Here is a 13,259-nt window from a genome sequence, read left to right as displayed (position 1 = left end):
CGCTCAGAGCTGCTGACGTCACGTATTCTCCTCATCATCTCACCAGAGTTTCTGTCTTCAGACTGCAGCTCCACAGAAAGCCACACCTTCATCTGACCCCGCCCCAAGCCTGAAGGTAACCCAGCCCACTGCTGACAAGAGTACGCAGACCGTTGGACTCCATTACCCATCATTCCTTGAGCTGCAGAGACGGCTCCAGACTAAAGCACAGCAGGGACCCAGAGACCCCCAGCCTCCTCTGACCGCCGTCAGCCCGGGCCGAGGTGAGGTGTGGGAGGAGCTGGCGTGGGGGGCGTGGTCAGGGGTTTGTTTTCTGGATTTTGCTGCTTCCTGGTCGTCGGTGACCTTGCTTTGCTTCTCAGGTTTCTGGAGGAAGCAGTTGGATCATGTCTGCGGTCACCTGAGGAGTTATGCTCAGAACAACCCCCCTTTCAGGGCTCTCCTGGGGGAGCCTCGTTTTGGTCGGGTACGCAGCTCATTGGTCTCTTCCTGGGGGTTTGTCCGGGTTCTGTGGTTCTGTGGTTGACCCGCTCCGCGGTCCTGCAGGTCTTGTCTGCAGTGATCCAGGAGGAGCAGTTGGAGGTCAGTCTGACGCTCAGCTTCGCCTCGGGTGGACAGAACCAACAGGTGAGTTTGGACCAGAGCGGCTGGACCCTGTTGGGAACGCAGACTCAGACGGGTCGGTTTGTGCAGGCGGAGCCTGAAGGAGACCCTGGAGGACCAGCAGGACCAGGACCTGGACCAGCAAGTCCAGCCCAGACTCTGAGCAGCGTCACAGAGAGATCCAGAGACGGCGTCAATGGTAACAACAAGGGTGGGGGGGGCTGTTAACAAGCTCAGTGGGCCTGTGGCGAGTGTCCGCCCTGAGACTGGGAGGTCATGAGTTCAAATCCCGGCCGAGTCATACCAAAGACTCTAAAATCAGGATCCAGTGCCTCTCAGGGTTGGATTGAGGGGTTGAACCAGCAAAAAGTTCCTGTGTCTGCAGCTCACCACTCCCCCAGGGGAGGGGTCAAAGTTGTTGTTGTTGGGGGTATGTCCTTGGTGCTGTTGCCCCTGGGGGGGTCACATCAGGATATCTGTTTATTGGGGACAGAAACCAGGAAATTCCCCAGAATCTTAAAAAAATGTTCCTCTCAGGACCTTTGTGGTCATCATCCGGACTGGATCCTCAGAGCAAACGGGCCCGGGTACCCCCCCAATCACAGTCCAGTGGGGGGGGTCACATTCAAGATGGCGCCGGAAGTGAAAATGTCCTAAACTTTAGGAAACCCTTTCAAAAATGAGTTTAAATCTTTTAAATGTGAATAAACTGAGTGTCCAACAGGGAAGTGAAGATGAGCGTCAGATGATCAGAGAACGTTCATCGTTTGATTCTCTCAACATTAACCGGTCTTCACTTTTGTATAACTACACCTGTTTACCTCCTGAGAAATGTGAGGATTCTCTCGGTGCGATGGGGGGGCCCTCGGCATGCTGGACAGCGGGCAGACAGACGGGGAAGGTCACGTTCTGAGACATCCCTGCAGATGTAGAGGGATCCTGGACTCTCTGGAGGGTTTGGACCGGATGACAGGATTCCTCACAGAACCTGCAGTTGTGACGCTGATGTTCTCTCTGTTCTGGTTGGAAAACGGAGCTCCAGATTCCTGATTCCTGACTGTCCTTTGGGAATCGTGGCTGTCATTCGACGTACTGTAAGTTTTCAAACGTTAACAGGATAATTCCAGTTTATCGTGTTAACGTTTGAAAAGTTCCAGTAAATGAAAGAAGATAAACACTGGAGTTAAAGGGTTAATGGGTTCATTGTTCTGGGACTTCAGGTTTACCTGACCGACAGGTGTTTGTGTCTGACAGGAAGTGAGCAGACCTCAGATGTTCTCCGACTCCACATGGAACATGGCCGTGCAGTAAGACCCCCGCACCGACACATAAACTCAGCTGTTTGGAGAGCTTCGCTCTGATTGGTCGTCTGGTTGCAGGTACCTGACAGTCAGCTGGGACTGCTAAAGGAGCTGGGACCCGGTGGAGGTCGGATCAGCACCGTCCAGCGGCTCCTTGATCAGGTATGGACCAATCAGCGGCCTCCACTGACAGCCCCCCCCTGAGCAGGTGTGTCTGTGAGGCAGGGGGCGGATCCTTCCCGCTGTGGGAGTGACGGCCGACACCTTCTGGCCGTCGCCGTGATGAACGGTCACCCGGATGTTCTTCCTGTTCTGCTGCAGCGAGGAGCCGATGCGGACCAGCAGTCCGGGCCGTAAGAACAGCGCCAGCACAGGGCCCTAAGCCCCGCCCACAGGGGGCCCTAAGCCCCTCCTACAGGGGCCCTAAGCCCCGCCCACAGGGGGCCCTAAGCCCCGCCAGCACAGGCCCCTAAGCCCCGCCTACAGGGGCCCTAAGCCCCGCCCACAGGGGGCCCTAAGCCCCGCCAGCACAGGCCCCTAAGCCCCGCCTACAGGGGGGCCCTAAGCCCCGCCTACACAGAGGACTTAGAGAAAAAGAAGATGGCAACAGAGGGAAACAACATCATAAAACATCCAGGTCTAAACAGTAAACTAGAGTGGGCGGGGCCTGTCTACACACACCTGTTATAGTCTCCACATCTGAACTAGTCAGAATGTACACAATATAACTGCAGCTCACACACCTAATCATACAGAGAACCCATTAGTGACGTCACAGGTGTGACTAACTCCTCCTCCTCAGGATGAAGAACACGGCTCTGCATGAAGCTGCAGCTCTGGGTTCTGCGGGCCTGCAGAGTGCGGCGGTTCTGCTCAGGTACTACTCACCTGGTCTGGAAGTTAAAGCAGGTTTCTTTTCAGGCTGAATCTCCCACTTTGGATAATAACACGACTTCCACAAACCAGAACTGTTCTGGTTCTGCTCAGGGTCACTGTGGATCCAAACGTTCTTCCAGGTGTTCTCCGGTTCTGAACGTAGAGCTACAGTCAGAGCCCGTCTCCATCCAGAACAGTCCAAGTGTTGGTCGACCCCGACCGCCAGAACCAACGTTTACCTCTGTTGACTATAAACCAGATCAGAACCAGAGAATTCTGTTCAGGAGGTCCGGACAGATCCATCAGATGGTCGAGCTGCTCTGAGAGTGAGGGACTGAAGGCTCCGCCCACTGCCAGTTTTTGAAGGATTAAATAATGAGAGATTTATGAATGAACCCAACCTTCAGATCGCTGGATAGTATTGATCGTTATGATAATAATGGGAGGGGGGATCTGACCCCCCCCAATTCATCTACACACTGAAGTATTTATTGTGCAGCTGTAGTTTATTTAACCGTCCAATCATTGCACGGCTTGGTCCCTAAAGTCGATCAAATCACAAGATAAGATAAGATCTGCTTCCAACTGGTTTTACCTCCATGTGTTCTGGTTAAAGAGCTGATCTTGGATTAAAGACGTTTCTAGGAGTCTTTGGAGAACCCAGTAGATACAACGCTTCTGGTTCTGGTTCTGGACCCAAACCTCCAGGGAGCCGTGAAAAGCATGAAGACGGATGGGAAAAGTCCGAAGGGAAATGAACCGACACCGGCTCATAGACGGGTCAGAGAGTGGATCCTGATCCGGTTGGTGGATTCAGATGGATTATCAGAGGAAACTGTTAGAGAACCAAAGCGTGTCCGGTCACAACCCAGCCTTTCTTTATAGGTTTGGACCCTTTAACAGCTGAGGCGTCGTCGGTGACGCTCAAACACAAAATCTTTAACATCCGTAAGTTTTCAGCCGTTAGCAGGAGAACTCCAGCCACAATCTGCTGGAGTTCTCCTGCTAACGGCTGAAAAGTTCCAGTAAATCAAAGAACTTAAACTCTGGATTAAAGGGTTAGACACATTTCACAGAAGGCGTCTCCATAGCAACTCCCTCCAACAATCCGTCCCGTCATGAAGATCATTCCATCATCTGCACAGGAACTCAACATAGTGCATTACAGTACAAATGTATCAGAGGATGCCGGTTCAGAACCGAATCCTGAGGTCCAATCACGTCAACCACCTCACTTTTACGTTTTCATCCATCTGCTCAGGACTCATCAGTCTCAAGTCTTTTCATCAGGCCCCGCCTCCTGGAGCGCGGCGCTGAACCTCGTGATTGAACGGATTTTGAGCCATGAGGTCCAGTGATGTTCCAGCTGTTAGACGCATTCCTCAGAAGCTCCGCCTCCTTTTGGTGTCATGTCTGTTCAACTCTTTATTGTGGGCGTTTTCTTCTGCTGGATTGGATTCTTGTAGAGCTCCACCCATTGTGTGGGAGGGGCCTGTTCTGGCACCTTTTGTTAGGTTAAGTCGACGGCTCCTCCCACCTGATGACGCCTTCCTGCTTTCAGATGCAAGGCCAGCGTGAGGCGGAGGAACGCGGTGGGACAGACGCCGTACGATGTGGCGGCGAGCTCCGGCTGCGGCGACATGGTATCTCTGCTGGCAGCTGGAACTGGACCTGGCTCACCGGGACGGTCTCGGCTGAGCACAGATGGGTACCAACCTTTAGGGCGGGGTCAGGGGTTCTCCGTCTGACAGAACCCGTCTCCTCAGGTTCTTCAGTGGGCGGAGTCTGCCGCTCTGAGCATGCTCAGCGTGATGCTGTGACAAACCTGGAATCTACCTTCTGTTTCTGTGGGACGTACCCCATGATAACATGACCCCCCCAAACAACCCTACTTACTCTAACCGTTGTCATAGTGACAGATCAGAGCATCATGGGTAATGCAGTCTGCACCCCCCCCAAATGAGCCTGCGGGTCAGACTGAAGATCCAGACCAGCAGGACGGAGTGAACGGAAACGTTTTATTGGATCTGAGAAGCAGAATCAGGTCGAAGTCCGACTTCAAACTGACGGATCCGCCAGCCGTCAGCGCCGCAGCCGCAGGAAGAAGGCATGGCGGCACTCGGTGCTGTCCACGGGGTAGAACTTGTCGTAGAAGTCCAGGATGTACTCCTCGGCCTTGAAGCCGAACTTCTGGTAGAGCAGCATGGCGGGGTTACTGGCCGACACGTGGAGCGTCACGTCCTTCCCCATGCACGTCTGCAACGGGACGGACACCACGTTAGCCACACCCCCAGGGAGAAAACAGGCAGTATGTTAGCCACGCCCCAGGGAGAAAACAGACACCACGTTGGCCACGCCCCCAGGGAGAAAACAGACACCACGTTAGCCACGCCCCCAGGGAGAAAACAGACACCACGTTAGCCACGCCCCAGACAGTATGTTAGCCACGCCCCAGGGAGACAACAGACAATATGTTAGCCACGCCCCAGGGAGACAACAGACAGTATGTTAGCCACGCCCCAGGGAGACAACAGACACCACGTTAGCCACGCCCCCAAAGATAAAACACAGTATATTAGCCATGCCCTGAAGTTGAAACACAGACACGACCATAGTAGAGCCGGGTTCTAAAAGGATAATATTTATCGGGATAGACTTTTGTTTTGAAGGGTCTAAACAACACTAGTGATCGTTTTCTCCTCTTTGACATGTAAACGTTAGAGTTGGTCTCATCATACCTGAAGCAGAAACAGCTGGAAGTTGTTTCTGCTGAATCTCAGAATAGTTCAGACATTTTCAACTCAACTTGTTAAAATTTGAGTTTTTCCTGCAGTTTATTCATTTGCTATTTCATGTAAACTCACAACAAACATAACAATCTTGTTGCAGTGGGTTTGTGACCCAACACACGCTCATGGACATACGCTGGACTCTCTCTCTTGGGTCTCACCTCTGTTGAGGCTGTGGAGACTGCGTTCTCTGATCACTCAGCAGTGTTATTTAACTTTGTTCTGCCATTGATGACTGTCCCTAAACCTGCTCCTGTCAGATGGGGGCGGGGCTTGGACGAAGGAAAAGCTGCTGAATTTTCTGCTTTATTTTCGCTGGAGTGGCCGACTTTATACTCATCCCCGATCACCACAGATTCCTTCCTCTCTCAGTTTGATCTGCTGTGCTCTAAAATCTTGGATGAGATTGCTCCCCTCACCATCAGAAAACCAAGGCACACATCTGAGCGCTGGATCTCAGAGGAAATCAGAGCTTTGAGACGGGACTGCAGAAAAGCTGAGAGAAAATTTAAGAAGGACAGACTCCAAATTTCCCAGGATCTTCTGAGGGATAAACTGTACATGTACAATGAAGCGGTCATGAAAGCTAGGAGACAATTCTACTCCAATATAATCTCCTCTGCCTCGGGTGATCAACGGATCCTGTTTAACACTTTGGGCTCTTTATTGGACTCAGGTGGGAGTGGAAATTCTATGGAGAGCTCTGTGGAAAATTGTGAAAAGTTTTGTGTATTTTTTATGGACAAGGTTGCTGGCATCAGGTCCTCTCTTACACAATGCTCCACTTACTGTCCACCAACTCCATCGACACCAGTTGCTAAGCTGGAATCATTCTCACTGGTGTCCCTGATTGAACTAGAAAGAGTGGTATCAAGACTTAAACCAGCTGGGTCCTCTCATGACGTTCTGCCAGCTTGGTTTTTTAAAAAAATCTTTTCAGTGTTGGGACCAGCAGTTTTAACTATTTTAAACACTAGTCTTGAGTCCACTCATGTTCCAGTAAGCTTTAAACAAGCAGTAGTGAGGCCACTGCTCAAAAAACAAGGACTCGACACTGCATTGTTCTCCAACTACAGGCCGATTTCCCCTTTTCGGAGTGTTGCCAGATTTATGTCCCTATATGGAAGAGACCAGACCGCACCGTTAAAACGACAATCGACTGACTAGCTGAAGTCAAGCTGTGGATGTCGGAAAACTTTCTTGGCCTCAATGCAAACCAAACTGAGGTGATTGTGTTTTCCCCTAGTGGTGGAAAGGATCTTAACATCGATCTCCTCTCTCTTGCCCCGTTTGAACAGTCTGTTGTCACAAGCCTGGGTCTTAAACTTGATGCTGCTCTGAAACTCGACCTCCAAATAAATGCGGTGACCAGGTCCTGCTTTTTTCAGATGTGGCGACTAGCTAGGATCAAGTCTTTTATTTCTAAAAAGAACCTTGAAATTGTCACTCTTTGTGCTGTCCAGACTTTATTATTGCAGCTCTCTCTATGCTGGGTTACCTAAGGCTTCAGTAGCCAGGCTGCAACTGGTCCAAAATGCAGCAGCAAGATTTATTTGTGGGGCAAAAAAGTTTGACCACATAACCCGATCTTGGCTTCTTTGAACTGGCTCCCAGTGCAATACTTGATTTTTATCGAAATTCTTGTTTTTACTTTTAAGTCACTGGCAGGGACGGCACCTCCTTATCCCTCCAGTCTGGTTTTAAAATACTCCCCACTAAGTCCTTACGCTCCAGACCAGTGCACGCTACTGGTTCCAGAACCAAACCTAAGTTCAGGGGGGACCGTGCTTTTTCTGTGTTGGCTCCCAAACTATGGAATCAGTTTCCACCAGCTATTAGAGAGATCACGCTTTTGGAGTGTTTTAAAAAAGAATTGTTCCTCCACTACAGCCTTCTAGCATCAGCCTAGCTTTTATTCTATTTTATGTTGATTCATCATTGTTTTCAAATTGTTTTACTTGGTTTTATTCTTTTATTCTTGACAGTGCTCTGGTTTTGTTTTTCCTTGTGCACAGCACCTTGGGCCTCCTTGACTGGAGGTGGAAGGTGCTTCATAAATCAATAAAATGTTTGTTTTTTTTCACATTGGAGAAATAAATTTGTATTGCTAATAGGTCTCCCCGTATCAATATCTTCTTACGTATTGAATTATATTAAAATTTGGTATAACAGAACACCAGACTTACCCTCAAATTCGGCATAATCATGATGGAAAATAACTAGGTTTCGAAATGAAACATTAAATAAAAACAAATAGAACCCGAGCAGAATGGAAACGTAAAAGAAAAAAAGAAAAATAAGGAATCCGAGCATCTCAACAACCAAGTCATTTGTCTAAGTGGGGTTTCCGTAGTGTGACGTCATCACTCATCGCAGGCCGAGCACATCTGCTACCCTGAGCTTCATCATTTTGGTTCCTTTTAGACGTTCTGACAGCAGATCCAGCAGGAAGCTAACCGCTAAGCACCAACCTTAAAGGTTTAAAGGTTTCTCTGTTGGAACTGAGAGACTTTATGAGCCGAATCAGAACCAGGAAGTGAGGATCATAACCGCTTCTGATTGGTCAGACCAATGACACATGAAGGGGCGGGACTTTCTGTCCCGGCTGAAGCTGACCATCATTCTGATCCGATTCTGACCTCCTCAGGGTTTCATCAGGGTCTGTGTGGATGAACAGAGCGGATATCCTGCTGATGGTAAATGTGTGACGAGTCATTTCCTGCGGGACACCTGACCACCTCTCAGGTTGAGGACAGGTTTAAACGATCGCACAAGTATGCCCCGCCCACAGCTGAACCCGTCTCTGATCCCACCAGAACCAAACCTGAAGACCTGAGCTGCACGCCAGAGCCCCGCCCACCTGGATGAGGTGGTAGATCATGAAGGTCCCGATGCCGGCCCTCCTCCACTCCGGATGCACCAGCAGGAAGGAGATGTAGGCCTCGTTGTACTTGACGTCCGGAACCATGAACCCGAAGCCGATCACCACCTTCTTGTAGAGGACCACCACGCTGAAGTCCGGGTACTGCAGGCACTCGGACAGGTCCACTCCTGGGGGAGGAGCCAGCCGAGTCAGAGGAGAGGGGGGCGGGGCGACAGGTAGGGAGGAGGTACTCCACCTGGCCAGAAGCCGTGCTGACACATGGAGTTGACGGAGGGGATGTGGCTGGGTCGGACGTAGCAGTAGTCGATGGGGGCGTCGGCCTCGGGGGTCCACCCCGCCTCCTTCCTGTGGGGGTGCGCTCGGATCTCAGCCAGCAGCCGCAGCTTCAGGGGGCGGCTCTCATAGTCCCTCCTGGAAACCCGAGACAGGACGTGAGACTCTGACCCCCCACTGAGATCAGGGGGGCGGGGTTACCTGATGAAAGGCTTCAGCACGCGGGAGGTGTACGGACTCTTGATGCTCTGCTCCAAACCGCCATCAGCGCCCATCAGCCGGTGCCAGAAGGACACGGAGTGCAGGGGGACGCCTCTTCTGCCCGAGGTTCTGGTCTGGAAGGTCACGGATCAGAACCGGGTCAGAGGAGGTCCATGAGGACAGATCCATGCAGACAAACACGACAATGAAGGTCAGGAAGGACGTTCTGACGCAGCTTCAGAGGAGGGGGGGTTCTGCTCTGAAGCCTGACTCCGCCCCCACATCAGCTGCCGCTCACCTGGAAACGGTCCAGAATCTGCAGCTCCCGACTGCTGGTGCGGTGTTTCTCCTCGGCTCCGCCCCCAGCCTGGGGCCCCGCCTCTGCGGCCCCGTAGATCCCTCCCACCAGGCTGAGGGTGGCGCTGACGGCCCGGTCCACGTCCAGCAGGGGGAGCCCCCGCTGCCTCTGGGCCTGGCGGACCAGCAGCTTCCTGCGGAGGCGGCGTGCCAGCGGCGTGACGGCCAGAGCCAGCGGGCAGGCGTCCAGGCGCCGCAGCAGCAGCCGCTCCTCGTAGAGGCTGACAGGGACGCAGCGAGGACTGGCGGCGCCGTCGGCGTCTGCGGGCCCCCGCCTGCGCTCCGCCCCCCCAGAGGACGGCGAGGGAGCGTCTTTCCTTCCTCCTGGCTCCTCGTAGTCTTCCTCGCGCTCAGGACCGTCGTCTTCCTCGCTGTCGGCCTCCCTCTTGATACGAGGGGGGGCGTGGCAGACCTTCTTGCGGGCGGCGCTGGGTGGGGGGGCGTACTCCATCCCTGGGTCAATCATGCCGTCCATCTCCTCGTCGTCTGCAGGAGGAGATACGTCATGATACGATACGCGGCTCACGACATCGATGAAATCCCGATAATCCAAACCGTCCTGCGAGGGCCGCATAGCGGTTCTCTGATGGGGGGCCGGGGCGGTCTGTGAGCTAGCAGAGTGAGAAAATCTAAACTTCTGTCTAAACATCAGTTTTTCCAGAAAGCTACACAACCTTAATGTAACAATCTTCCTGTAATCTTCAGAGATCTAATCCTCTCCTGTCGTCCTCACAGAGAACCATCTGGATCTTTTGGCTCTTTAGGTCGTTTGTTTGATTTAATTTATCAATAACTATAAACAAAAAATGAATAACTGATGTAAAAAAATGTGAAGTATGTTATTATGTTAAACTGTTTATTATCCTCCCAGATAAAATGGACAAAATACAAAATAAAAACAAAATATTTACTATTCAACTTTTAAAGTGAAGCAACACAAAACACAACAACCACGAAATGATTATAATAAGGAAAAGGAAGAAAAACGTTTGTAAATCATGACAAAGGCATTTAGAAACAGCAAACATCTCTTTATGAATCGGATTTGGTCAGTATTTTCTGTTCTGGAGAAAGTTGTTCTCAGGGTTCTGCACAGGCTGGTTCTGGAGTCGGTTCTGTTCAAAACTCTGTACTCAGTTTCTAAATTCTGTCTTCTTCTTATCAATAATAAAATCCTTTCAGATTTCTCTTGTTACTCATTTCCTCAACTTTTTGTGTTGATGTTGGTCGTTGTGACACGTGCGCTGCTCTGAATCTCTCCCACGTGCACAAACTGTAACGAGGTCTGCACACGTGCGCTCGTACGTGCACTCAGCGCACAACTCTGCGCTTTCATAGTCTCTGTGCAAATGGTTTTGATCTGACATGTGTGACTTGAAGAGAAAAACAAGAGGACTCGAGACAACTCGATAAATAAAAATGATCATCTGGGAAACAAACAGTGAAACTCGTGTCCTCTCGGTGTTTGGGGGGTTGGGTTGTAACTCCTGAAGATAAATCACGTGAATTCAGAGGACAGATGTTAAACTCACCACACACTGTCCCCACTTTCCTCAGACGAACATGGACATTTTTAAATCCAGGTAGAAAACCAGCTAGAGAGGTGGAGTTACAGAGGTGGAGGAGGAGCTAGAGAGGTGGAGGAGGAGCTAGAGAGGTGGAGTTACAGAGGTGGAGGTGGAGCTAGAGAGGTGGAGTTACAGAGGTGGAGCTAGAGAGGTGGAGGAGGAGCTAGAGAGGTGGGGTTACAGAGGTGGAGGTGGAGCTAGAGAGGTGGAGGAGGAGCTTGAGTGGTGGAGTTACAGAGGTGGAGCTAGAGAGGTGGAGAAGGAACTAGAGAGGTGGAGTTACAGAGGTGGAGGTGGAGTTAGAGAGGTGGAGGAGGAGCTAGGGAGGTGGAGTTACAGAGGTGGAGCTAGAAACACAGTGTTTCTTATTTTGTGCACTGAATAGACACTTCTTTGCTGAAATCAGTAATACTGTCTTAGAGACGCATCAACACCACAGGAATTCGCGGTAAGATTCAGTGAACAAGAACAGCAGAATCACTACTTAGTGCAGAATTGTTGTAAACAACAGAACAAAAATGAAATTGTTCAAGCAGCTGCCAAACATTGATGCATGGCAGCGCCCCCTACATCCCTCTGAAGGAACATCTCACCAGAGGAGGAAGAACATTTCACACTCGAGAATCAATCGCAGGAATAAACGCAACCACACATGTCCATATTTTGGGACGTCCTCTTACCGTGGAACAGCGCCTGGGGGGGCATGGCGTCAGGGATGAGGTCCGCCTCCGACAGCAGGCTGGGCGTGGCCGACTGGGAGGCGGGTGTTCCCGGGGCGGAGAAGTCTGGCGAAGGCGAGGGGGACGGGCTGGTGAGCGGCGTCCGGTCGGAGGAGCTCAGCGAGGAGAAGTCGATGACCTCCCCCTTCTCCAGGATCAGGTCCGGCCGCCGCCCGGCCCCTCCGCCACGACCGCCGCCCAGCTTGACGGGCGTGGAGGAGGCGCTGCGGTCGGCATAGCCTCCTGCCGCCTCCTTCTGCGCGCGGCGGATGTCTTTGGCCTCCTGCGTGCGGGAACGCTTCTCCTTCAGCTGCATGGCGCTCTCCACCGGGTTGCGGGCGCCGCGCTTCCTCAGGCCCTCCACCGTGATGATGGGGTCCAGGACGGGTTTGGACGCTGCTGACCACAAACCACTGAGTGGAGATGGAGACGGCACCCTCAGCCGACTGACTGCGCCTTACCTTTGGTCCTGGAGCTGGACTTGTCCACCTCTGGCCTCAGGGTGGGGGGTCGGTTCTGGACCAGCTTCCACCAGCCGGGCTCTCCGAACTCCTGCGCTCCGGACCGGAAGAAGGCGGGGCTGCCGACGGACAGGCAGCCGGCCACCGTGCTCCACCAGGTGGAGGTCTTCTTCCTGCAGACGGAGCGGGTCAGCGCCGCCAGAGCCACGCAGGTGGACCCGGCCTTCGGGGCTCACCTGGTTCCCAGCAGGAAGTTCCAGTGCCGGCCGATGAAGGCGCAGATGTCCTCCTTCCAGCGGAAGTAGCCCTGCCGGCCCGTGCCCTCCAGGGACAGGTTGTACATGGCCAACATCACCACCTGTCAAACACACACCTGTTCAGCTGGCCGCCCCTCCCCCAGCGTCGTCCCGGGGAGGTTACCTGCTGCCAGGTGAGCCGCATCCGCTCAAAGCTCTCCTTGCCGTCCTCGGAGCAGCTGCAGCAGGTGAACTTGAAGAAGTTGTCTCCTTTCAGGTAACTGGGCTGTTCTCCTCGGAGCTGAGCTGCAGGAGAGACCGCGTTAGACCTGGCCCCGCCCCCACTGTTGCCATGGAGACCCCGCTGCAGGAGCCTGCAGGTGCAGCAGGGGTCAGACGCCCACCAACACCTGTGAGGACAGAACTGTCCGCAGTTCTGTTCCGCTCAGAGCAGGAACTCTTCTAAACACTCCTGAGTTTATGAGGTTTCTGTGAGAACGGGCCTGAACTCCGTCACAAACACAGCGGCGCTCAGGTGTGCTCACATGCCCCGCCCACGAGCCTTTGGTTCATTAGAGTCATTGTTAGTCTGGACTTTGGAGGCCGCTCTAAAACCCGAATTCCTGCCTGAATGAACCCTTTCATCATCACGTGTTTGGGGTCAGATGTTTGACAGTCTGTGATTTCAGAAACGTTTCCATTTGTATTCTGTACCCTGTCATGTGACTTAAGGGTTTAATGACCTGAATGTGTAAAGTATAAATATCTGGTCAGAAGTTACAAATTGGATACAATCATTCAGGTAAAGAAAATAAGAAAGTTAAACTGGAAAAGTTGCATTCGCTGCGATGATGCTGGTGTGGATGCTTTTAGCGGGATGTGCTCATCAAAGATGCTGGAGAAATCTATTTCAAAGGTTGAAGGCCATGAATGTGCTCAACATTTTCATACCAAACTTGCATAATTTGCAGAAAGTGCACAAAGAATTATA

At 52.1% G+C, this 13,259-nt stretch overlaps 3 protein-coding genes across 14 annotated transcripts in view; 1 reads left to right on the top strand and 2 right to left on the bottom strand.

Moving 5' to 3' along the window:
- The window catches only part of dzank1 (double zinc ribbon and ankyrin repeat domains 1), an 8,505-nt gene extending 3,877 nt beyond the window's left edge, over positions 1-4,628 (top strand). For 7 of the 11 annotated variants that reach the window (XM_036215883.1, XM_024267480.2, XM_024267475.2 and 4 more), the window contains 9 exons: positions 62-263; positions 363-466; positions 547-627; positions 694-802; positions 1,858-1,910; positions 1,983-2,066; positions 2,130-2,257; positions 2,707-2,781; positions 4,342-4,628. In XM_036215883.1, coding sequence (XP_036071776.1) covers positions 62-263; positions 363-466; positions 547-627; positions 694-802; positions 1,858-1,910; positions 1,983-2,066; positions 2,130-2,257; positions 2,707-2,781; positions 4,342-4,528 — 1,023 coding nt within the window. In that variant the 3' untranslated portion in view covers positions 4,529-4,628. Of the gene's footprint in view, positions 1-61; positions 264-362; positions 467-546; positions 628-693; positions 803-1,857; positions 1,911-1,982; positions 2,067-2,112; positions 2,258-2,706; positions 2,782-2,870; positions 3,176-4,341 lie in introns of those variants that run through there. The other 4 variants (XM_036215881.1, XM_024267483.2, XM_024267482.2 and 1 more) reach the window with 4 other exon arrangements.
- A 156-nt stretch (positions 4,629-4,784) lies between these two features.
- Positions 4,785-13,259, bottom strand: part of kat14 (lysine acetyltransferase 14) — a 9,358-nt gene continuing 883 nt past the window's right edge. Inside the window, exons 2-10 of the mRNA XM_024267470.2 lie at positions 12,453-12,574; positions 12,269-12,390; positions 12,033-12,205; positions 11,533-11,970; positions 9,226-9,770; positions 8,928-9,061; positions 8,689-8,864; positions 8,430-8,620; positions 4,785-5,036 (exon numbers count right to left, since the gene is read on the bottom strand). Coding sequence (XP_024123238.1) covers positions 4,863-5,036; positions 8,430-8,620; positions 8,689-8,864; positions 8,928-9,061; positions 9,226-9,770; positions 11,533-11,970; positions 12,033-12,205; positions 12,269-12,390; positions 12,453-12,574 — 2,075 coding nt within the window. The 3' untranslated portion in view covers positions 4,785-4,862. The remainder of the gene's footprint in view (positions 5,037-8,429; positions 8,621-8,688; positions 8,865-8,927; positions 9,062-9,225; positions 9,771-11,532; positions 11,971-12,032; positions 12,206-12,268; positions 12,391-12,452; positions 12,575-13,259) is intronic.
- Positions 12,271-13,259, bottom strand: part of LOC118597887 (protein PET117 homolog, mitochondrial) — a 3,131-nt gene continuing 2,142 nt past the window's right edge. Inside the window, exons 4-5 of one of the 2 annotated variants that reach the window (XR_004949316.1) lie at positions 12,453-12,574; positions 12,271-12,390 (exon numbers count right to left, since the gene is read on the bottom strand). The gene's annotated coding sequence lies outside the window, so the exon portion shown is untranslated. The remainder of the gene's footprint in view (positions 12,391-12,452; positions 12,575-13,259) is intronic. The other variant, XR_004949317.1, reaches the window with a different exon arrangement.

Source organism: Oryzias melastigma, linkage group LG16 (genome assembly GCF_002922805.2).
Source record: "Oryzias melastigma strain HK-1 linkage group LG16, ASM292280v2, whole genome shotgun sequence".
In the NCBI taxonomy this organism is placed as follows: domain Eukaryota; kingdom Metazoa; phylum Chordata; class Actinopteri; order Beloniformes; family Adrianichthyidae; genus Oryzias; species Oryzias melastigma.
Note: the sequence above shows the minus strand (reverse complement) of the source record. Positions and strands in the feature narration are given on the sequence as shown.